The sequence below is a fragment of the Lichenostomus cassidix genome, chromosome 24 (assembly GCF_008360975.1).
Source record: "Lichenostomus cassidix isolate B80296 chromosome 24, HeHo_3.0, whole genome shotgun sequence".
NCBI classification, from domain to species: Eukaryota; Metazoa; Chordata; class Aves; order Passeriformes; family Meliphagidae; genus Lichenostomus; species Lichenostomus cassidix.
The window spans coordinates 4,935,819-4,956,592 of record NC_139504.1 but is presented as its reverse complement, the minus strand read 5'-3'; the positions used below and the strand labels follow the sequence as shown (position 1 = coordinate 4,956,592).

The window sequence follows — 20,774 nt, the reverse complement described above, 5'->3', positions numbered from 1 at the left end:
GGGCAGGTTTAAAGGTGGATGGTGACAGGGTGTCTGGGGAAAGCCAAGAGCTATTTATAAACTGGGCTTTTCCTGGGAAACACTTCCAAGTCCATCTCCCCCCAGCACCAGCCGGAAAAAGGCCCCATTGTGCTGGCGCCGGATGGGACAGGGCTGGACACTCACCCACACAATGGGGCAGAGGATGGGTCCTGCTGTAGGGTTCAGCATGGGTTGCCCAGGGGACAATGAGGGGTCCTGGCCATGCTCATCTGGCCCCAACCAACGTCACAGCTCCCCCGAGGAGTGGGCAGGAGGAACATCCCTGCCCTGTGCTCCCTGTCACTCGGCTTTCCCGGCTCCCTGCTGCTAAGGAAGGGAGGAGAAGCCAGCGTGGGGACACAGCATCACTCCCTGGGCTTGCCTGCAGGGATCTCTTCCTCCCAGCTTTGCCTGCAGGGCTTGGGGCTCTCTCCAGCAGCCTCGAGCTGTTCCCTGCCCGCGGGCTACATGCCATGGGCGACTCCATCACCTGCCCCTCCAAGGCCAGAGGAAGAGTGAGCCACAGCATCCTGGAGCAGAGCCCGAGTGGGGACGGGGATTTTCCGGAGCGGATGCAGCGAAATGAGCCATTGTTCCCGCCCGGGCTGCAGGGGCTGGGCAGGGCTGTCCTGAGGGGAGCCGAGGTAAGGCTGCTGGCACTGCCCAGCAGGACCGTGCTGGCTGCCCTGTCCCACCTGTCGGGGCTGCCACACGGCCCTGGCTGTGCAGGGAGAGCGCCCTGGCGATGGTCCCTGCTGGGAGCAGGTTGGGAGCGCTAGAGTGATGCCAGCAGGACCCACACTCCAGGAATTCCCTTCCTGCCTCGGGATGTGCTGAGCATGGAGCAAGGGAGGCAGGGGAAGATGCTGGGGCTGGGGAAGCCCCCAGGCATGCTGGGCTCCAGAGAACCCCTCAAGCACTGCGATATCCCACCCAGGAGCTGCTCCTTCTCTCCCTCTGCTTCCAGATAAATCCAGAAGGACTCAGCATCTGCACGGGCTGAGGCAGCCCTGGAGCTGGCATCCTCTGGCTGCTGTTTTTCTGGAATGAGGGGTGAGCTCAGCAGCGGGAAGGCAGCTTGGAGCCGTGATGCAGCAGCCCCGTGGTCAGGCTCAGTGCCAGCATGGTCGGTGCTGCACAGCCCCGGGGCTCAAGCAGGGCAGGGCTGCAGTAGTCACACACATGCCGGGCTCTGTGCCCTCAGGGTGGGCTCTGGTGGCCCCAGGTAGCAGCAGAGCTCTGTCTGCTCTGTTCCCAGTGAGGGTGACCAGGGGAGGGGGCTCACAGCGAGGTCCACCCTGTCCTGCTGCCAGCAGCTGCCACGGACACAGCTGGGAGTGCAGTGGCATCATTCCCAGACCTCCAGCAAGTGCATGAACAGCTGGGGGGGCTGTCCTCGCGAGGAGGGGTCCCACCCACAGCCCAGCTGCCAAGCACCTTGGCAGGGACCTCTGTGCCCCTGCAGAGCCCCGGGAAGGGTTTCTATCCCTGTATCCAAGCCCCCACTCTAGTCCAGCCAAATCACTGTCCCTACCTGAACTGCTACCAGGTGTTCCCAGCCCCCTGCACCCCTCCTTGCCCTGTGCCTTCCTCCAGCAGGTCTGGACGCTGTGGAGCTGAACATCCTACCAGAATGAGAGCGGCCACAGCTCCCCTCCATCCCACGGAGCACGGAGAAGCCCTGCTATGGAACGCTGCAGCTCCTGCACCCCCAGCCCAGCCGTGGGGAGCCCACCGGGGTGCCCCGGGCATGGCAGGGACTGGGCAGGCACCAGGAGCGGGGAGGGTGAGGCAGGTGCACAGCCGGAGGCAGAGAATGAGTGGAGCACGCCCAGCCCTTGGCTCGGCTCTCTTTTCCCTTCTCCTGTTTGGTAAAGCAATGAGAAATCCAAACATTACCATAAATGCTGAAAGCATCCTGACTCCGTCACTGGCATGCGCTCCCTGGGGATCCAGGCGCCCGCTGCCACGGAGCCACGGCGACAGGGCTGGCAGGGGGCCAGACAGCGCCACAGAGCCCAGGCAGGGACAGAGTGACATGGATGTGCCACCCCGGCTCCTGCCCTGCTCAGGGAGGCACCTGCAGAAAGCTGACCCCAGGTCCCATTGGGGCTTCTGCCACGCTGCCCGGGGTGTGGTGCTTCCCTCCTTGGCCCCATACTGGCCGGAGGGCTGTGCATTGCCGTCCCATGGGTCATCATCCACCGCTCTCACTCTCCCCTTCCTTAAAAAGCCTTGGGCGACAGGGCTGGATTTTCCTGAACTTGTCATCACCATCAAGGCGGCAGGGCTGGACCATCCCCTGGGGCATGGCGGAGCAAAGGCCAGAGGCTTTGACAGCCCCACGCCCTGGCCGGGAGCCGGCAGGGAGGGCAGGACCTGCTCCAGGACTGTAACCTTGGTCTGAGCCACAGCCATGGCTTTATTTTCAAACCTCCTGCAGGAAACTGGTTGGCCGGGTGACCCTGGGCTGACTCTGTCCCAAACAGGCCCAAGGGATCCTGCTGGCAAGTGCACACCTTCCCCGTGCCAGGGCTGAGCCTGGCACAAACTCATCACATACATGGACACTGCAGGTTGTGAGTTCCCCTGAGCTGTTTGAAACCAAGATGAAGGGATCTGGAAGCCCCATCTGTCCCGTGCACAGTGCCTGCTCTGTCCTGGCTCGAGCCCCATCCCATCATGCCATGCCCTTGTCCCAAGTTTCTCTCCAGGTCTCCTGAAGCCCCTTTAGGCACTGGAAAAGGCTCCAAGGTCTCCTCCGTCTCTTCCCCAAGCTGAACACCCTGAGCTCTCCCAGCCTGTCTCCAGAGCAGAGCTTCTGCATACCCCTGAGCATCCCTGTGCCCTTTCCTGGGAGTGATGGGACAAGGGGGAATAGCTTACCACTGCCAGAGGGCAGGGTTAGATGGGATAATGGGAAGAAATTCTTCCCTGTGAGGCTGATGAGGCCCTGGCAAAGGTTGCCCAGACAGAGAAGCTGAGGTTGCCTCATCCCTGGAAGTGCCCAAGGCCAGGTTGGGTGTCGCTTGGGGCAACCTGGTCTATACAAGGTGTCCCTGTGCAAATGAGCTTTTCCTCTTACCGTAGTGGTCCAACAGATCCACTTCCACAAGGAAATCGGGAATTACCTCCATAATCTTCATTCCGCAGTTAAAAAACCGCGAAAACCGACGTGGCGCGTGGTGAAGCGGAACGGCCCCGGGTAACGGGAGCTACTGGCCCTTTAAACGAGCGGCAGTAGGCGGGGCCAGGCTCGCGCCTCTGCCGGTAGCCACGCCCACAGCGCCGCGCCCCCGCCGCGTCCTGCGAACCCACCAATGGGAGGCGAGCTTGGGCGGAGCCCCTCTCCGCTGATTGGCCCCGCGGCGCGCGGCGGCGGGTGCCAAGATGGCTGCGCCCAGCGTGGAGGGGCCCCGCGGCTGAGCTGCCGTACGGGCCCCGCGGGGACCATGGACGTGCTGTTCGCGCTGCTCCGCGGGCTGCGCCTGCTCCTCGACCTGCTGCTGCTGGTGCTCGACCTCAACTTCTTCCTGGTGTCCTCGCTGGTCTCCGCGCTGCTGTGGCTGCTGGCCGCGGCCTCCAGCCTGCCCGCGGCCGCGGCCGCCGCGGTGGTGGCGTGCTGGGATGCGCTGGTGCTGGTGCGCGGGTGCTGCGGGGCCATGGAGGGCATGCGGGCGGCCGGGCACCTGGTGTCGCACCTGGCGCTGCGGGGCCGGGAGCTGGTGCAGCGCGGGCTGGGCGCCGTGCTGGGCTGCGGGCAGGCGCTGGGCCGGCAGCTGTGCGAGGCGCTGGCCATCGGCACCAGCCTGCTGATGTACCTGGTCAACAGCCTGGTCAACGTGTGTCTCATCGGCACCCAGAACCTCTTCACGCTGCTCGGCGCCCTCTGGGACTCGCTGGCCGGGCCCGTCATCAGGGTCACTGACCTGCTGGCCGCCTTCCTGGCCCATGTGTCCAGCGGTGCCATCGCCGTGTCCATCCTGCTGTGGTCGCCCTGCCAGATGGCCTTCGAGCTGCTCTGCTCCGCCACCGACCTCTTCATCAGCGTTTTCTTCGTCAATATTTACGGCCTGGGCTTGCTGGTGCTCATCATGGTGGTCAGCGCCTTCGTGTTCAACCCCGGGCTGCTGTGGACGCTGACGGGCTACCTGCTGGGCTACCTGCACACGCTGCCCTCCTTCCGCCGCCTGCAGCGGGACGTGTGGCGGCTCTACCAGGTGGCCGTGCTGACCCTGGGCATGGCCATGACCTCCCAGCCCTGGCGCAGGCTGGTGGACTGGATCCTGCAGGTGACCGACTGGAGCCTGCAGGTGACCAACTGGAGCCGGGGAGGCAGGATGGTGAACCAGGGCAGCGAGCAGCGCCGGGCCGTGGCTGCCCCCAGAGCGCCGGCCCCCGGCAGGCTGAACCAGGGCCAGCAGCCGGCCGAGCAGGAGGAGCAGCGGGATGCAGGGCAGGTGCCACAGCCACGGCCTGCTCTGAGCCGTGCTGGGGCAGGACAGCGTCCCCAGACAGCCAGGGAGGAGCCAGGAACGTCCTGGTGGAAATCTCCGAGGAAGCAGCAGCTGAACGCGACAGGCGGGAATGCTAAGGGAACCCCCGACAACGACCCCTGGGCGCTGCTGAAAGAACAAGAGGAGCGTAAGAAATGTGTCATCTGCCAGGACCAGACCAAGACAGTCCTGCTGCTGCCCTGCAGGCACCTGTGCCTGTGCCAGGAGTGCACAGAAGTGCTCCTGCAGCAGGACATCTACCAGCGCAACTGCCCCCTGTGCCGCCAGATGATCCTGCAGACCCTCAACGTGTACCTGTGAGACCACTGGGGTTCTGGTCTTTTTCCCAGGAGGTCAAGGGCACCCTTGTCTGCACTTCCCAGGGCTGCCTTGAGCAGCTTCCAAAGAACTACGGATGGTGCTGGAAGGGCAGAACGCTGTGGGGTGTCTGCTGGTCACATTTGCTGCGTAACTAATTGTAGCTCTTGCTAGCAAGCACAATACTGATCTCTGCAGCAGGATGGAAGTTACCTGTTGTTGGTTTTTTGGACAACTTTTGCTGTTTCAGGGCCTGTTGCCTCGAGCCTGCAGCAGCCTGAGATCCAAAGCAGAGCGCAGAAAAATGCTCTGATCCCTCTTAGCCAAAGCTGATGGAAAGGTTAAAGGCTGTGCACTCCTGAGAATCACCAGGGCTGGTGCAAGGCAAGGGAGGTTCTTTTCTCAAGGTCTCACTAGAAAACCACCTGGCAGGCTGCATCCAGGCCTCTGTGTCCTCCTCCCACCATCAAAGTGGAGGAGTTGCCTGGGAAAAGGGAAGAGTGCCCCGTTTTCAAGGCCTGGAGAGAGCAAGGAGCACACTTGAGTTCTTTAGTGTTTGCCGAACCTGCCTCTCAGCTAGAGAACAGGGTTGCTGGGTACTTCATCACCCCAAGCTTTGCTTTTTGAGGGATATCCCTTGCCAGGACAGGGTGGAGCTGTGATGAGCTCGGGCTCCCTGCAGAGCTCAGTGTTGCTGCTGCTTCCACGCGTCACCTATGCAAGACTAGCGAGCGCACATCAGGTTACCTGCACGGGGGGGCTGGAGGGAGTCACTCCTTCTGCAGGGCTGTGGTGCTGCTTGGAAAACCTGAGGAGTGGCCACCCAGCCAGTGCTCCCAGCCCTGGCAGCAGCAGCAGCCCAGATTTGAGCCAAGGCTGGGGAATCCTCTCCAAAAACCATACATTTACAGGCTCAGAGTGCCATGGAGCAGGGTCACTCCAGAGCTTGCTGGCTCCTTCCCAGGCTGGGCTGGCTAGAGGGAGGAACTCTGGGGGGAGAGGGAGCACCCCAAAGCTCCTGGGAGCTCACAGACATTCCAGCTCCAGGCACAGTTTCTGCACATCCATGCTGTGGATCTGCAGTTGTGTGCATGGAGCAGTAACAGGACCACGGATATCTTGGATTAGGGCAGGGTTGGACTGTTGTTTTGTCTCGTTCTCTGTCACCAATGTAGCTACTTTTGTTCAAAAGTGTCCCCTGAAGTCTAACCAGAGAATCCCATCGTGGCTGGAGGAGGCCTGAGATGGCTCATCCCAGCTTGGGCAACCAGCACCATTCCAAGAAATTGCTGGGCTGCAAGAGGGCCTTGCACTAAAAAGCTTTTCCTTTTCCAGCTGCTTGCCTGAGGTCAGCCACACGCCACAGCCAACTTTGGCTGGAGCCAGACCGGAGAGCATCTTGACTCCTGGACTGCAAGCCAAGAGCCTGAGGGCAGCTGGCATGGTTTTCCTTCTATTTTCCTTCTTGATTAGCAATTTAAGCCAAAACAGAGGCAGCAGAGAGGCCAGGCCGTGCTGGGAGATGATTCTGGGCTGTAAAATGGAGCTGTAGCAAGGAAGTGTCTTCTTGTTGAGTGGCTTTGCTGGGAAAGGCACTACCAGGGCTGGTTGCTCCCACATTTCCTGGGAGCTGGATGGATTCCCTGCGCCAAGCCAGGCTCCTGAGCACTAATGGGCATTAGAAGGGCTGTCAGCTGCTTCCACTTCACTTCAAAGAGATGCAAAGCTGCCCCTTGCTCAACCCATTGTCCCTGTGCCTCCCCACACACCTCCCCTGTTAATGTTGGCTCTCTCCAGCCACCAGCACTTGGGAGCAGCCAAACCCTCACCAGAGCAGTGTCACTGCCCAGGGTCTGGCTTGTCCCAGGCGCTTTCAGAGGAGTCAGGGAGCTGCACCTGGAGTCACTCAGGAGTGGGATTGTGGCCACAGGCAGCAGCATTCCCTTGGGACCAGCTCATGGATCAGGGGGTGCAACATTCTCTACATGAGTTACAGGGTGGGGGGAGAAAGCACACCTCCCCAGAACTGCAGTTTGTTCCCTCAACCCCTTGTTTTTTTACTACCATCATTATAGCAGTCACGCTTGTTTGTTTTAGGGCCTGTTTGCTGTTTATAAAAGAAGGCTTTGCCTTAAGTTTAACTCTTTGCACTATGGACTAGATACTGAGCAGATTAAAACATCCTTTACCAAAAGCTGGGTGCTGCCTCGTTCTTGGGAAGGTTTTTTCAGGGGGAATATGTGTTTGTGTCTCCTCTGTCCACCCCTGGACTCCAGGGGAAGCCAAACACTCCCCACAAAGGGTCAACACCACCTGGAAGCTCAGGGTTGTTCACTGCCAGAAAAGCAGTGCTGTGGGATACCCTGGAGCTGGGAAATCCAGCACCCAGGGGATGAATTTACACCCAAAACCACTCTGTGTGGGCTTTTCAGAGCTGGCAGCCCCCAACTCCTGCTCTGCCAACCCACGGCAGAGGAGATGGTTGTGGATGTTCCACACAAAGGGACAGGGAGGAGGGGCTGGAGTTTCCCAGTGAGTTCCAGGCTAGCAGGAACATGCTGGGACATGTTAATTCCTCTTCCTGCATGGATTTGATGCCTCAGTGTTCTGTGCCAGGCTGTTGCTGGGATGGAGGCAGCACAGGGCTTGCCTTGCAGAAAGGCTGTGGCAGGCTCGGGGTTGCTAATAAACATGCTTTTCTGCACAAGGAGCTACTCCCTGGCTCGGATCTGAGCTTCTGGCAGGTTGCTTCATGCTTTTAAGCACTCTGCTTCCCCAACATCCTTATAAATTTTTTGGGAAAATGTCTCAGGACTCGGATGGGCAGAGACTCCAGGAGTCGTAGCTTGCCCTGCCTTGGCAGTGCCATGAAGACAGACTACCTAATCTTAATCAGGATGAAAACCAGGAGTGGGGAGATGGGAGCTGCTGGGAGGCCAGGAAGAGGCAGAGATCTGCTCAGGCACGGGGAGGAGGGCAGTGCTGGCTGCACATGGGTGACAACTGGGCAAACTGAGGCACTCCCCTTGCTCCCAGGATGTGACCCGAGGCTGGCTGGGCACCCGGGGAGGCTGCAGAGGGGGCAGGAGGGTGTGATCAGCAGGGAAATCAGCCATCCCCTGCACAAGCAGGGTGCTCCCAGCCCAGCATCCCCAGCAGGGGATGGGAAGGGTTTTCGGCCACCTCAGGCCACTGCGGCTGAGCTTTCCCAGAGAGGACAGGATGTGCAGGACACAGCTGTCCCCCGGGAGCTGTCCTGCACACACTTGGCTCAATCTCTGGTCAAACAGCCAGCAGCTACAGGAGGAAAATGCAACCACCTTGCTGCTAATGCACCAGACCAGTGAGTCCTGCCTGCTCTGGCACTTTGGGTTTTGTTGCAGGGCTGCACTACCTGGGCAGCAGCAAAGCTCACAAACCCCTCCAGAGCACGAGATCTGCCATCCTCGGGGGTATTCCCTGCTCCAGAACGTGCCTGGGAGCCTCCCACACGAGTCTGAGCTCATCAAAGTGCCGAGACCCTTCCCCAAGGAGGGAGGAGCGTGCTGCTGCCGGGTGACCCCAGTTTGGGAGCACTGCGGTGGTCGGCGCTGGCAGCCCGCTGAAAGCAGGAGCCCCCAGGCGCTGGGAAAATCCCTTTGTCAGCCCAGCTGCAGCTCTCCCGCCCTAATGAGGGGCTCGTCACAGCCTGGGGACAAGAGGCACGGTCTGCCTGACAGCGGGGAGCGGGCGGGACAGCCGGGAGCGCAGATGTGGCACAGCAGGAGCCGGGAATGATACCCGGCCGGGAGGGAGGGAGCAGGTGAGGATCAGCGGCAGAGCCACGGGGGGCCTTTGGGCTGCTCACAGCACCAGCTTGGCTCTCTCATTAGCGAGCCAGCACGGGGAGCCTCATCAGCTCCCTGGACACGCAGCGATCCTGGTGCCTCGCAGCCTCGGGGACATCGAGGTCACCCAGCCTGGAGCAGCTCTGGGGACAGTGGGGTTCCCAATATCTCCGTGGAGGGACACTCTGCTGCCCCTCTGAGCAGCCCATGGCAGGGTTTGGTCAACACAGGGATGCTGCCACCTCCCATTCCTGCTCATTGGGATGGTCCACTGGAGTTTGGAGGAACTGATCTTTCATCCTCTTGGACATCCCTGAAGGACATGGCATTCTCCCAAGGAGATCCCTGCAGGAGGCAGTGCCTGCTCTCCTAAAATCCAGCCTTGTGGTCCTTTTCTTGCCCACCCCACTGTCCCCTCCCCTGCCCATTCCCAGGTTAAAGGTCTCCTTACCAGGTCAGCAGTCCTGAAGATGTCTGGAGTGTTCCCTGCACCTCGTCAGCAATGAGGCCTCTGAACCTGGGCGATAACCCCAAATTTTGGGTGGAGCAGAAACCATCCTGCTGCTGCCAGGAGTCACCAGGACACCCTTCCCCACTGGGGACATTTCCATGCTCTGACCCATTGAGCACTGTGCAGCTGTAGGGCCTCACAGATGACCCAGCTGATCTCTTTAATGCCCTCTCTGGTGCCTGCTGATCTCCCCCAGTGACCTTGGAGTGCCAGGGACACGAGATCTGCTGTGAGAAGAGGTGCTGGCATTTATTTTTGTTTCTAAAATCCCACAAACCAATCACAAAAAAAAAACTCCCAAACGAAACAAACCAGCCCAACTCTCTGCACAAACTGCTGCCTCTGTCAGCTGTACTGCAGCACCTGTGTGGGCTCAGCCTGGCTCTTATATAGGCTTCTCACTTGCCCTGGCTGAGGGCTGCTGGCCCCTCCCTAACCTGGGCTCAGCTGGAACAGGGCCTCCAAGCTCTCCTTCCTCAGGGGGAAGCTGGCAGAGCTCATCAAAGGCAGCTGGAGCTTACTAGAAACTTATAAAGACTCTTGTGGTTCTCCTTCCCTTTCCCTTATTCATTCCTTACTGTCTTCCTCATCCTCCCTAGGCAGCAGCAGTCCCCCTGACCCCAAAGTGTCCACACAACCAAGAGCATCCCAAAGGAAGCAGAGCCCAGAAATTGCTGTGCCAAGCACTGTGGACTCCTGTGCTGACCCTGCTCCCCTACACCGTGACAGGGACCAGGGAATGCTCCCAGCCCCCACACACCTCGTCCAGAAAATTCCCTTTCCTCCTCCCAGAATAGCCATCGATCTGCTCTGCGGTGGTGTTTGCCCCTGAGCAGCTCTGCTTACAGAAAAGGCCATCTCCAACCCAAACAGAGGCTTCTGCTGCAATCCAACCCCAGGACTGGCTGAGAGGCTGCAGGGTGGCTCCAGCAGAGCCCCTCTGCACCCCAACGGGGCACAACCGTGTCACCCCTGCCCCCAGCACCTCCTCAGGTCCCCACGGGTCGGGAGTGGCTTAGGCAGGTTGCACTGATTGCCCATGGTCCTCAGTCCCGGAGTGGGGGCTCCCCTTGGGGTGGCACTGGCCCTGTGCAGGGGTACCCAGGTGTCCCCAGGGGTACCCAGGTGTCCCCACGGCTGCTGCCAGCCTGCTGCAGCCCCAGTGAGCAGGGACACGGGGTTTGCTCATCCCCATGGGCACAGCCCTAGCCCTGAGGGGCCATCCAGCAGAGATGGGGGGCAGTGGGGGATCCGAGGCAGGGAAGGGGTGGCTGTCCGGCTGTGTAAGAGGGTTCTGGACTGCTGAGCAGAGCACGGTCCCCCTGGCACGGCCAGGAGAAAAGCCAGTCCCAACCGGCATCCTACAGCGGGGCAGGGCAGCGTCCCAAGCCCGCTAATGGGTTCGGCCGCTGGCCAAGAGCCCCCTCCCCGGCTGGTCCCCTCTGGGACCTATTTCGGGCAAGGAATGAGGAAGCTCTTCATTGCTCCGCTAAAAATAGAGCCCTTTCCCAGCGGCAGGTCACCGCTTTCACACTGGGCCGGGGGGCGGGCACGGGGGGCTCCGCAAGCCCCGTTCGGGGACTGACGAGCCACCCCCGGAATGGGCAATCCGCTCCCCCTGGGGTGGCCCTGACAGCATCGGGACCCTCCCATCCGGCGAGGCTCGGTCCTGGGGGGGTCCCGGGGGTGGTCCTGCCGCGCTCCCCCCTCCCCAGCCTTGGGGAGGTGCCGGGGGCTGTCGCAGCGCTGCGCTCCTGGCTCCAGGACGCCGATGCCACCATCTAGTGGCTCCCGCTGGCCCTGCGGGGACACCACAGAACGGTGGCTCCGGCACTCCGTTTCCCGGCCCGGGGACCCCCAGGCAGGGCTGCTCAGCCCCCTCCCTCTGTCGGGGCTCCCGCACGCCGAGGGTCGCACAGGCAGGCGGCACACGCGTGGCTGAGCAGCCCTTTATTGAGGCTAGGGATGGGACAGGTCCCGCGGGTAGGGCTCCTGGCCCCGCAGCCCGGCTCGCCCTGCCCTGGGGAGCAGCAGGGACCGCGCACCGTAGTGGGCTCCCGAAATAATAGCGAGCTCTCACCCAGCGCCGCTCCAGGGGTGCTCCCCGCCACCCCCGCCATGGCAGAGGGGACACTGCAGGACAGAGGTCCCTCTGCCCGGGCTCCCACCACTCTGGTGGCTGGGAAGGGGCACATTCCCGGCCCCATCCGCAGCCGAGCGCGGGCTCAGGCGAACACGGCCGAGTTTTGCCAGTAGGAGTAGACGAGGAAGCCGGTGAAGGTGCTGTCCGTCTTGACGCTGGCGTAGAAGCCGATGTAGTCCCCGACGCCCACCTGCACCCACACCTCATCCTCGGGCTCCAGGCGCACCAGGGTGCCCCCCGAGAGCGAGGTGGGCTTGGGCCAGTTGCCGTAGTACTGGAAGAAGGAGGCGATGGAGTGGCCGTTCTTCATGATGTCGAACTGCAGGCTGGTGCGGTACACCGTGGCGTGCACGGCGAAGTAGTACAAGCCCGGCACCTCGCAGGTGAACTTGCCCGTGGTGGGGTCGTAGTGGCCCTGCTCGTTGATGAGCACCACGTCGAAGAGGATGGGCTGGTCGGCCAGGGGAGGGCTGCGGGACTCGGAGCGCTTGGCGCTGAAGGCTGAGCGAGGAGCCACGGCGCACTCGCCCTGAGCGCCCTTCTCGCCGTGCAGCCCGTCCACGCCGGGGCTGCCCACCTCCCCGCGGGGACCGGGCACTCCTGGGGCAGGCAGGACGGGCAGAGTTACCTCTAAGTCACCAACAGAGCTCCTCCATCCCTCCTGCCCCGTCCCAGTCCCACCAGGGATTCCCTGCCATGGCACAATTGGGGAGGGCTGGGTGCATGAGAGAAGTTGGCACAGCATCAACAATTGTTGGAGAAGTCCTCACAGGCTGGGAGAAACCCCAGCCCAGGAGGCAGGGCAGGGATAATGCCACCTTATTAGTGATGGTCCTTCCTAAAGCAGGGCTGGAACAGAGGGGTGACATCAGGGATGGGGACAAATGCAGCTTTAGCAGTGGCAGGGAGCTGCTGCCTTTTCCAAGAGCACAGGAGCACCACAGGCAGGACCAAAGGGGTGGCATGGAAGGGACACTTTTGCAGGATTCGCTCTCAGTCTGGCATTTTGTGCCAGCATGCAGGAATCATCCCCTGTCATGAGGGTGTTCCCCACAGGCAGGGAACGGCAGATTCCCCTCCCCAGCTGGGATATCTCCTTTCTTACCAGGAGGGCCCATCTCGCCCTTCTCCCCCGGCAGCCCCGTGGCCCCATCCCGGCCGTCTCGTCCGTCTCTGCCTGGCAAACCCTGGCCCCCGTGCAGGCCCGGGGTCCCTGGGATGCCCGGCTGCCCTGAGCACAGCCCCGGGATCTTGTTGTCCTCGATCTGCAAGGACCTGGTGACGAGCCCGAGGAGGAAGAGGAGGAAGAGCTCCTTCATCTTGTCCTGCAGGGGCTGGAAGCAGGCAGAGAAGGATCACAACTCTGGGGACAGCAGTGAAGAGCGCTTGGTGGGGAGTGCCGGGGGGTCAGCAGGGGACATTCCCCCTCCTTTTCCCTTTGCCTTTTGATCTTCTCCCCTCAGCGAGGCCCCGGTGCTGTCTGCACCTGCCACAGCATCCCCACGGCCCGTGTGCCACCACAGCACCCTGTGACAGCTCACAGCGTGTGGGGCCGGGGGCTGGGGAGGGGTCGGGGGCTCTGTATGTGTGCCTGGGGGCTCTTTGGGGCGGGCACTGCCCCATCGTGCCAGGGGGATTTAGGGCTGTCAGCTGGCGAGCTGCGGGCGTGCCTGGGGTGGGGTTTGCTTCCCTGGGGGGTGCGTGGTGGGGCGGCAGCTCGGGGCTGTGCCGTGGCCCTGCCCTTGGCAGCATCCCGGCGGCTCCGCTCCACTCCCGGCCGGCTCCCCGCGGCTGCAGCATCCCCGGCCGTGCCGGACCACCCCGCTGCCGGACCACCCCCCTGTCCGCGCTGCCCCCAGCCCTTCCCACGGCAGCGCGGGGAAAGCTGAGCCCCGCGGCCAGCGCTGGCCCCCTCCCCGTGGCCTTGACCCAGAAATCTTCTCTCTTCCCCCTCCGCGACTGCAACAAAGAGGAAAAGGAGGAGAAAAGTGTCTCTCCTCCGCCCAGGCGCCGCAGCCAGGAAGCCAGGGAGTCCCAGCTCCCCCCGGCTGGGTATTCCCACTCACTGTGATCCCACGGTTCCTGTCCCGGGACCTCGCTGCTCTCTGGTGTGGAAGGGCTGAAGCTCTTCCTGGCCACTTCGCTCTGACGAAGGCCCTAAGAGAGGCAGCCTCTCCACCCCCCCTCCTCCCCACGTCTCTCCTCCCAAACTCCAAAGGAAATCAAGGGCCTTGGGAGCCAAAAGCTACAAGACAAGGGGAAAAAGAAAAATAATCCCATGATGTCGGAAGTGCTGTAAGCAGGGGGAAGGGAGAGGAGGCACAGGCTGTGAACCACCTCAGCTGGACACTGCTGGGCACCCGGGCAGCAGGATGGAGGGGAGGAAAACAGGGAAAACAGGCAGCAGAGGGAAAGAAAATAAAGGCTGAGGGAGGGAAATCCAGCAGGGGCAGGGAGGGTCGGAGCGGCAGAAGGAAGAGGTGTGCTGGTGCCTTCACTGGCAGCCGATTTGAGGCAAAGGGGATGACAGAGCATGCACAGCGTGGCAGTGCCAGCCCGGGGAGCACCCTTGGGAAGGCACGGGATCCATCTGGGCGGTCCCAGCACGTTGGGCTGAGCGTGCAGGGCAGGTGGAAGCGCAGGCAGAGCAGTGCTGTGCCCGTGCCAGGAGGCAGGGCTGGCCCTGGGGAGCGCGGAGCACGTGGCAGAGCTTTCGAGGCGCTCCCGGCTAGCCTTTAACTTGTTCCAGCGCCGAGTGCGTCCAAGGGACACGGTCACATGCTGGCCAGCCGGGCGGGCCTGCGGCTGGGGGAGTCCCCGTGCTGGGCAGCAGCTGGGACATGCAGGGAGCAAAGGAGCTGGGAGGTTCCAACCCCCTGAGCTGGGTGGGAGTGGCAGTGCCACGCTGGGTACAGGGGCAGAGCAGTGCTGGCACGAGTGGGTCCTGCTCCAAGTGACCCCAGCTGGGCTGGGGACTTCCCCACACACTCAGGGCAGCGGGAAGCAGGATGGCACTGCTGTCTCTCTCATCCCTGTCCCCGCAGTGGAGTGGGTGGCATTGCCAAATGTTCCTTCCAGAGCTGGATGCCCGTGGCCAGGCTGGGTGGTGGCAGGGAGCTGCCAGTCTCCTCTGTCCCAAGGTGTGAAGGGATTGTTGTTTTTGGCCAGCTGGATGCTGGTTTGTGGCCATGGGTGTTGCCAGGCCTGTGGCCACCAGGGTGGCCTCCAGCCAGCACAGCCAGCTCAGCCAGCTCAGCCAGCTCAGCCAGCAGGGTCACAGCTCTTGGTGGGGCAGGATCTCTTCCCTGCACCATGGGGCCACCAACTGGACCCCTCTGAGACCTATCCGTCTCCCAGGGACCCTGCAAGGGCACAGCCAGCTGCCCATTCACCCCTGCAGTCTCCCATTTGCCCCTCCATCCCTGTTCAGATCCCCCATCCCTGGGCTTCCCTCCCTTGGCCCGTGCCTCAGTTTCCCCTAGGATCTGGCACCACCCCCCCACAGACGTCCCCAAACGAGTCACCTTCTCCATTGGCTTTGTCAGCTGCTCACACTGTTTATTCTGCAGGCTTTGGGGCTGTGGGACGCTGGCAGGCCTGGGCTCTTGTTCGTGCAGCCTGGCTCACCTCTGCCCAGCCTTGCTCCGTTTGGGGAGCATTAACCCTTTTTTTGGTGCCCCCAGCACATCTCCTGCCTGTGGGCACAGCCCCTCCAGCACAAGCCTTTCCCTGTGGGATCTGTCACCTGCTCTCTAGGGATTTGGAGCTGTGGGCAAGCCCGTGGCATCCAGGCACCGAGCCAAGCCCTGGGCAGAGGGGTTGACCCCAGGGCAGGTGAGGTATTAACCAGCAGCTGGGTATTTACAACAGGAAGAGGATGGGCGGCACTTTTGGGGTGGGGAGGGGGGCTTCATCCCCTGCTCCTCTCCTCTTGCGGGCTCAGGGCTGGAAGCACTCTACGGGGTCGTTGGAGTCGGGCAGGATGTTGCAGTTGATGGGCCAGAGGATGCCGAGGAGCCCGAGGGACTGCCTGCAGCGCAGCTCGGCCGCCAGGCACACTGCCCGGCAGGGCTGCAGCACTCCCCCGTCCGGGGTGCACTTGGGCACGAAGAGGCTGCAGATGAGCAGGCGGAGGTGCTGGTAACACGCCAGCTCCATCAGGGTCTGCGGGACAGCGGGGACAGCGGTGTGAGCCTGGCTGGCTGTGGCGAGGGCAGCCCCGCGGGAGCCTCACCGGGCAGCTCACCTGGTAGTCCTGCAGCACCTCGGCCGCTCCCTCCTGGTCCGGGATGGCCAGCCAGATGTTGGGGAAGGAGGTGGCGTTGTAGCCCAGCCCCAGGCACATCTCCACTTTCACGGGCTCGCAGACAGACCCTGCCGAAGGGCGAGGGGACTCCCTTGTGACAGCGACAGTGCTGCACACCGGCTGTGCCAGCCGCCTGGCCAGCTGGGCTCAGGGTGGGCGAGTGCTGGGTGGGGCACGCGGGGGTGGCACTCACCGAAGGCCGGGTAGGACACCCCGGTGCAGTTGAGCTCGTCAGTGCCGTCGGGGCAGTCGTGCCAGCCGTCACACACTGACTCCAGCGCCCGGCACTCGCCGTTCCCGCAGGAAAACTCCGCGGGGCTGCAGGTCTCTGGAAGGTGAGAGGGCAGGGCATGGCTGGGAGCTAGCCTGTTCCCATGATGACCACCCCGTCTGCTCTGCATGGTCACTGGCCGGGGGATCTGGCAGGTGCAGCTTAGGGACATCCCAAATTCCCGGGTTATTTAGGGGCAGCCCTCAGGTCATGGATCATTCCTCTGTGCAGGTGAGCCCTTCTAGGTCACATTCCCAGTGCTAAGATCAACAGGATAATAGGATATCCTATAGGTTATAGGATCATTCAAGTGAGAAGGGACCCCGGGGACCTTTAGCCCAACTTCTTGCTCCCAGCAGGGTCAGCTGTGCAGCAAGAGCTGTTTTCTCCAGGTTTTTATCCAGCCTGGCCTTGGAGCCCCCCAAGGATGGTGACAGCACAGCCCCCTGGGCAGGCTGTGCCCCTGCTTGGCTACCTACTCTCTGTGGCATTGCGGGCTTGGTAGGTGGCAAAGAACCCATCATCGGCTACTCCCTCGTCTGCCACGAACAGGACGGTCATGACGTGCCGTGAGGAGGTCAGGGTGGGTGGCAGCTGGTGGCCACAGAACCTGCCGAGGTCATGGGAAGAGGGTTGGGGTCGAGGGGCTGACCAGCACCTCCCCAAACCCTGTCTCCTGGTGGTTGCTCCCCACCAGCCAGCCCCGTGCCTCAGTTTCCCCAGGTGAGCCATGGCGCTGGTGTCCCCAGGGTGGCGCAGCAGGGCTGGGGATGTCGGGGTGACTGTACCTGCCCATGAGGCTGGCGGCCCCCGTGCCCGCGCTGTCGTGCACCTCCACGAAGTCGAAGCTGCAGTCCTCGTGCGACTCCAGGCTGAAGTTGTGGAAGTGCAGGTCGATGACGTGGCCCGGGGGCACCGAGATCTGCCAGAGGCACAGCTGCGGGGCGGGGGGGGCAGCCGGCGACACCCGTGAAGCTGGGCAGGGCCACCTCCCAGGTTGCCTTCCTCCCCGCCCTCCCTCACCCTCGCCGCGCTCCCGCAGCATCCCTTCGCTCACCTGCTGGTGCGGGTACGGCTGCGGGTGGTTCGGCGTGGAGAAGTGCCCATCCAAGGCGGTCAGCGGCCCCCCACACTCTGGAGGGACACACACACCCCTAGATTGACCCCTGCCCCTCTCCCCTCCCTCCACCTCCCCTCTCCCCGCCATCCCCGTGTGCGGCAGGGGCTGCAGGTGGGGTCTGTCCGGCGCACCTTTGTGCTTCAGGCTGCAGTTGGCCTCGTCGCTCTTGTCCGTGCAGTCGTGGAAGCCATCGCACACGAAGCCCAGCTGGAGGCACAGCCCCTGGTCACACAAGTGCTCGTCCCAGGCGCAGCTCTCTGCGCGAACACACCCAGGCTGATGGGAGGTTCCAGCGGCCACCCTGCCCTCCCCGCTGGTTGTCCCCACCGCCTGCCAGCACTGAGGGACGCTGGCAGTGCCCTGGGCTGGGGGGACTCACTCTCGGCGGGGGTCACGGCGCGGTAGCGGGCGCTGAAGCCCTGGGCGCCCACGCTGCTGTCGGAGACGAAGGTGACCCGCAGGCGGTTGGAGTTGGTGTTGAAGGTCGGGGGAGGCACATTGCCACAAAACCTGGGGGCACAGCAAGGGCTGGCACCGCTCGCTGCCCCCTCCTAGCTGCACTGCCACCTCCCCAGGGGTGAGGGACCCTACCTGGTCGGGCCCCCCCTGGCTGGGGCGGGGGCTGTGCCGCCGGCGCCCTGCTCTTCGTGGAGCTCCAGGCGGTCGAAGAGGCAGGAGGCTGTGCCCTCCACGCTGAACGTCTCCATCCTCAGCTGGATGGCGAGGCCGGTGCCCACCTCGATGCGCCAGATGCAGAGGACGTTGGGGGGGTAGGGGCTGGGGTAGTTGGGGGAGCTGAAAGAGCCCTCGGGGCCCCTCAGGGTTCCTCCGCAGGCTGAACGAGGCAACAGCGTGAGCTGCAGCAGAGCATCCCCACCCCAAAACACTGCCCCGCATGGGACTTACCCGGCGCTGCTGTGCGGGCTGTGGGCAGCCAGCTCTCGGTTGGGGTGGCAGCTGTTTTGGGGGCCGGGGGGTCCCTTCGGGTGGGTGCGGTGGTGGCGGTGGCAGTGCCACGGGCGGGCAGGGCTGTGGCCGGGGCGCCGGGTGGGTGTGGGGACGTCAGCTCTGTGCCCAGGGAAGAGCAGGCAGTGCTCAGCCCCGGCGGGGAGGGATGGCTGCAGTGCAGGGCAGGGGCTTAGGAAGCCCACCCAGCCCTGTGCTCCCACCCTACCCAGGTGTGCAGCGCCCAGGGGACCCCACAGCTCTCCCAGGGGCAGTGATTCTGTCACATCCCTGCGACATGGAAATCCCCCTTGCTCCTATGCATGGGGTCACTCTTCCCACAGTGGGCAGACCCCGAGATGTCCTCCGAGTGTCCCTGTCCCCCTCTGAGCCGGTTCTGTGACGCACACCCCTCCCAGCTCGGCACTCACGGTGGATGACGATGCCGAGCAGGAGGGCGATGAGGAAGAGCAGGACGGTGCTCATCAGAGCCACGCAGAGCCAGGTGAACTTGCAGTCGGCGCGGTACTTCCTGCCCACCTGTCCCCAGAGCTGGTGGCCTGGAGGCGAGGGCAGCGGGCAGGGCCGGGGTGTCGCTGAGCCATACCCCCCTTCCCTGCACGGCTGGCTCAGCCCCGGCTGGACACGTTCCCACCTCTTGTCCCCGCGGTGCTAATGTGTCCCCAAGCAGCCCCAGAGCCCACCACCCTGCTGCTAGCCCCACGGACAGGGGTGTGTGCTACAACCCCCAGGCTGTACCGAGGCCGTCCCGGCGTGGTGCAGGGCCGGTCCCATCCTTGTCCGGCGGGTGCTCCACGCTCGGTGCTGCCCGGGGCTCCTCGCCCTCAAAAACGGGGTTGCAGAACTCGGTCTGTGGGACAGCGAGCGCGGGTGGCACCTTGGGGACCCATGGGTGGGGATGTGGGGACCTTCAGCAGCACCCACACCCCCAGCCCTACCTTGCTGCCGTCCAGAGCCTCAGGGCAAAGCGTGATTTCGGTGAAGTCCTTCATGGCAGCAGGCGGCGGTTCCCGGCGCAGCCTGGCTAAAATCCTGCCCAGCGCCCTGTGCCCCCCAGCACAGCCCCCTGCCCCACCGCCCGCCCCTCCCCAGCTGTCCCCATGGGCCCCGGGGCGGCGTGGGGACCCCTGCTCCACGCTCCGGGCCGGGGGTGGTGGCAGTGCCAGCTCTACAGGTGCCAGCCCCGCGCCGGAGCCCGCCCGAGGGCCATGCCCGCCGTGCCGGGAGTGCGGGAGCCCCGGGAGGCAGCAGCCCGAGTCCCCTCTGCAGGCCCCTTCCCCCTCGCCCCGTTAATCCAGCTCAGCTGAGGATGCCGAGGTCAGGCTCTGGCACGGAGAACCAGCGCCTTAAAGGGGAATGAGTGCTCGCACCCACCCCGCGGGGAGCCCATCCCAACGGCACCCTGCTTGTGGGGTGCCCACAGGGGTTTTGCAGCTGTCTCCAGGCTCCTCACTGCTCAGGGCAGCACTGCAGGGGCTGTGTTGGGGACCCGGGGCTGAGCGTGTCCCTCCTTCCCTCGGTCCGTGCCTGCGCCCTGCCACCTGCATTCCCGCTGCCCCTTAATGCCCGTCTCCGGCCCTAAGCAGGGGAGAAAGAGCCCTTTGTTCCGGGTTTGGAGGGAAGAGTGTGAGCAGCAGGGAACTCCGTGGGGCTGGAGAGGTTCCTCCTGCCTCCAGGCGCTGCCACCTGCACCCACATGTCCCTTGCTCTAGTGAGCCCTGGCTGCTCCTGGCCCATGGGTGCTCCCGGGTCTCCGCCGGTGGCAGCTTCCCACCCTCTGCCCGACCCCCCAGAGACCAAACACACTCACCCGACGCCCTGTTCAAGCTCAGATTTATTCCTGCACGAGTCTCCCTTGTATGAGACACTTCCCACCCGTCTTGCTTACACAGTAAACAAGCCACCTGACGAGCAGCATCGCTGCCCCAGCCCAGCTCCTGCCGCGGGTAGCCCCCCTTTCCCATCCTGCCTCCCCCGAGCCCCGCTGGGATGCCCCAGGCTGGGCAGGATGCTGGTGCCAGCGCTCAGCCCGTGCCCGCAGGGCAGCGAGGGCGAAGCCGGCCGGGTGTGGGTTGGATGGAGCTGCCCCGAGGGCTGGGATGGTGCCCGTGTCTCCTCCCGCTGCACCTCAGGCAAGGCAGGACGGGGAGGAGAATAAATTAAAGGCTAAAAAGGCCACTGGCATTTGCTAGCTGGAGGACAGAGCAGCAGGGCGGTCCCCGGGCACCCAGGGGGGCTCCTGATCACAGGGAGAAAAAAGCCCCGATTGCAGATGGTCCCGGAAAGCCACTGTCCTCCCCTCCTTCTCCTGCACAGGTTCCTGTGCGACCCCCGCGGCCCCCCGCTCCCCTAAATGGTTTAAGGCACCGTCGTATGAGGAGGCAGGTAAAAACCCACCCGGAGCAGCCCCCGGCACAAGTCCCTGGAGAGGCAGGAAGCGGCGGGGGGCTCCAGGTGAAGCGAAGTCCACTATAAATACATAGAAATTCCACAAAACGTTTTCCTCCCTCCTGTCCGTGAGTCTGGGCCTGGGCTCAGGCTGCTTTGAGGAGTGTGTGTGGGGCAGCTGCTGGGGAGGTGCTGCCTGAGACGGGACGGAGGGCTTGAGTCCTTTGCCAGGAGGTTTGGAAGTGCCGGGAGGAGGTCGGGAGCAGTTCACAAATCCTCTGGGACGGCCAAGCAGATACAGGAGCGGCGAGAGGCCGGGAGGGATGTGTGAGGCTCTCCTGGGTGCTGTCCCAGGGGAGCAGAGGTCCTGGTTGAGTCAATGGGACAGGTGGCCCCATTCTTGTAGA

General features: G+C 63.3%; 3 protein-coding genes across 4 annotated transcripts; 1 reads left to right on the top strand and 2 right to left on the bottom strand.

Annotated features, from left to right (window-relative positions):
- Positions 1-3,321: 3,321 nt before the first annotated feature.
- Positions 3,322-7,029, top strand: RNF26 (ring finger protein 26). Its single transcript, XM_085081630.1, has one exon. The coding sequence runs from the start codon at positions 3,342-3,344 to the stop codon at positions 4,836-4,838; it is 1,497 nt and encodes a 498-aa protein (XP_084937756.1). The 5' UTR covers positions 3,322-3,341; the 3' UTR covers positions 4,839-7,029.
- A 4,079-nt stretch (positions 7,030-11,108) lies between these two features.
- C1QTNF5 (C1q and TNF related 5) lies at positions 11,109-13,487 on the bottom strand. 2 transcript variants are annotated; one of them, XM_085081891.1, is made up of 3 exons: positions 13,383-13,487; positions 12,422-12,650; positions 11,109-11,916 (listed from the first exon to the last, which is right to left on the bottom strand). In XM_085081891.1, the coding sequence occupies exons 2-3, from the start codon at positions 12,633-12,635 to the stop codon at positions 11,399-11,401; spliced, it is 732 nt and encodes a 243-aa protein (XP_084938017.1). In that variant the 5' UTR covers positions 12,636-12,650; positions 13,383-13,487; the 3' UTR covers positions 11,109-11,398. The 2 variants fall into 2 exon arrangements, with proteins under 2 accessions (XP_084938017.1, XP_084938018.1); XM_085081892.1 differs by having other exon boundaries at positions 12,422-12,679; positions 13,383-13,428.
- A 1,366-nt stretch (positions 13,488-14,853) lies between these two features.
- MFRP (membrane frizzled-related protein) lies at positions 14,854-18,971 on the bottom strand. The gene is made up of 13 exons (XM_085081731.1): positions 18,918-18,971; positions 18,718-18,829; positions 18,390-18,518; positions 17,920-18,081; positions 17,605-17,848; positions 17,393-17,523; positions 17,145-17,270; positions 16,951-17,027; positions 16,682-16,830; positions 16,373-16,503; positions 15,816-15,950; positions 15,563-15,690; positions 14,854-15,480 (listed from the first exon to the last, which is right to left on the bottom strand). The coding sequence occupies exons 1-13, from the start codon at positions 18,969-18,971 to the stop codon at positions 15,256-15,258; spliced, it is 1,803 nt and encodes a 600-aa protein (XP_084937857.1). The 3' UTR covers positions 14,854-15,255.
- Positions 18,972-20,774: the final 1,803 nt, after the last annotated feature.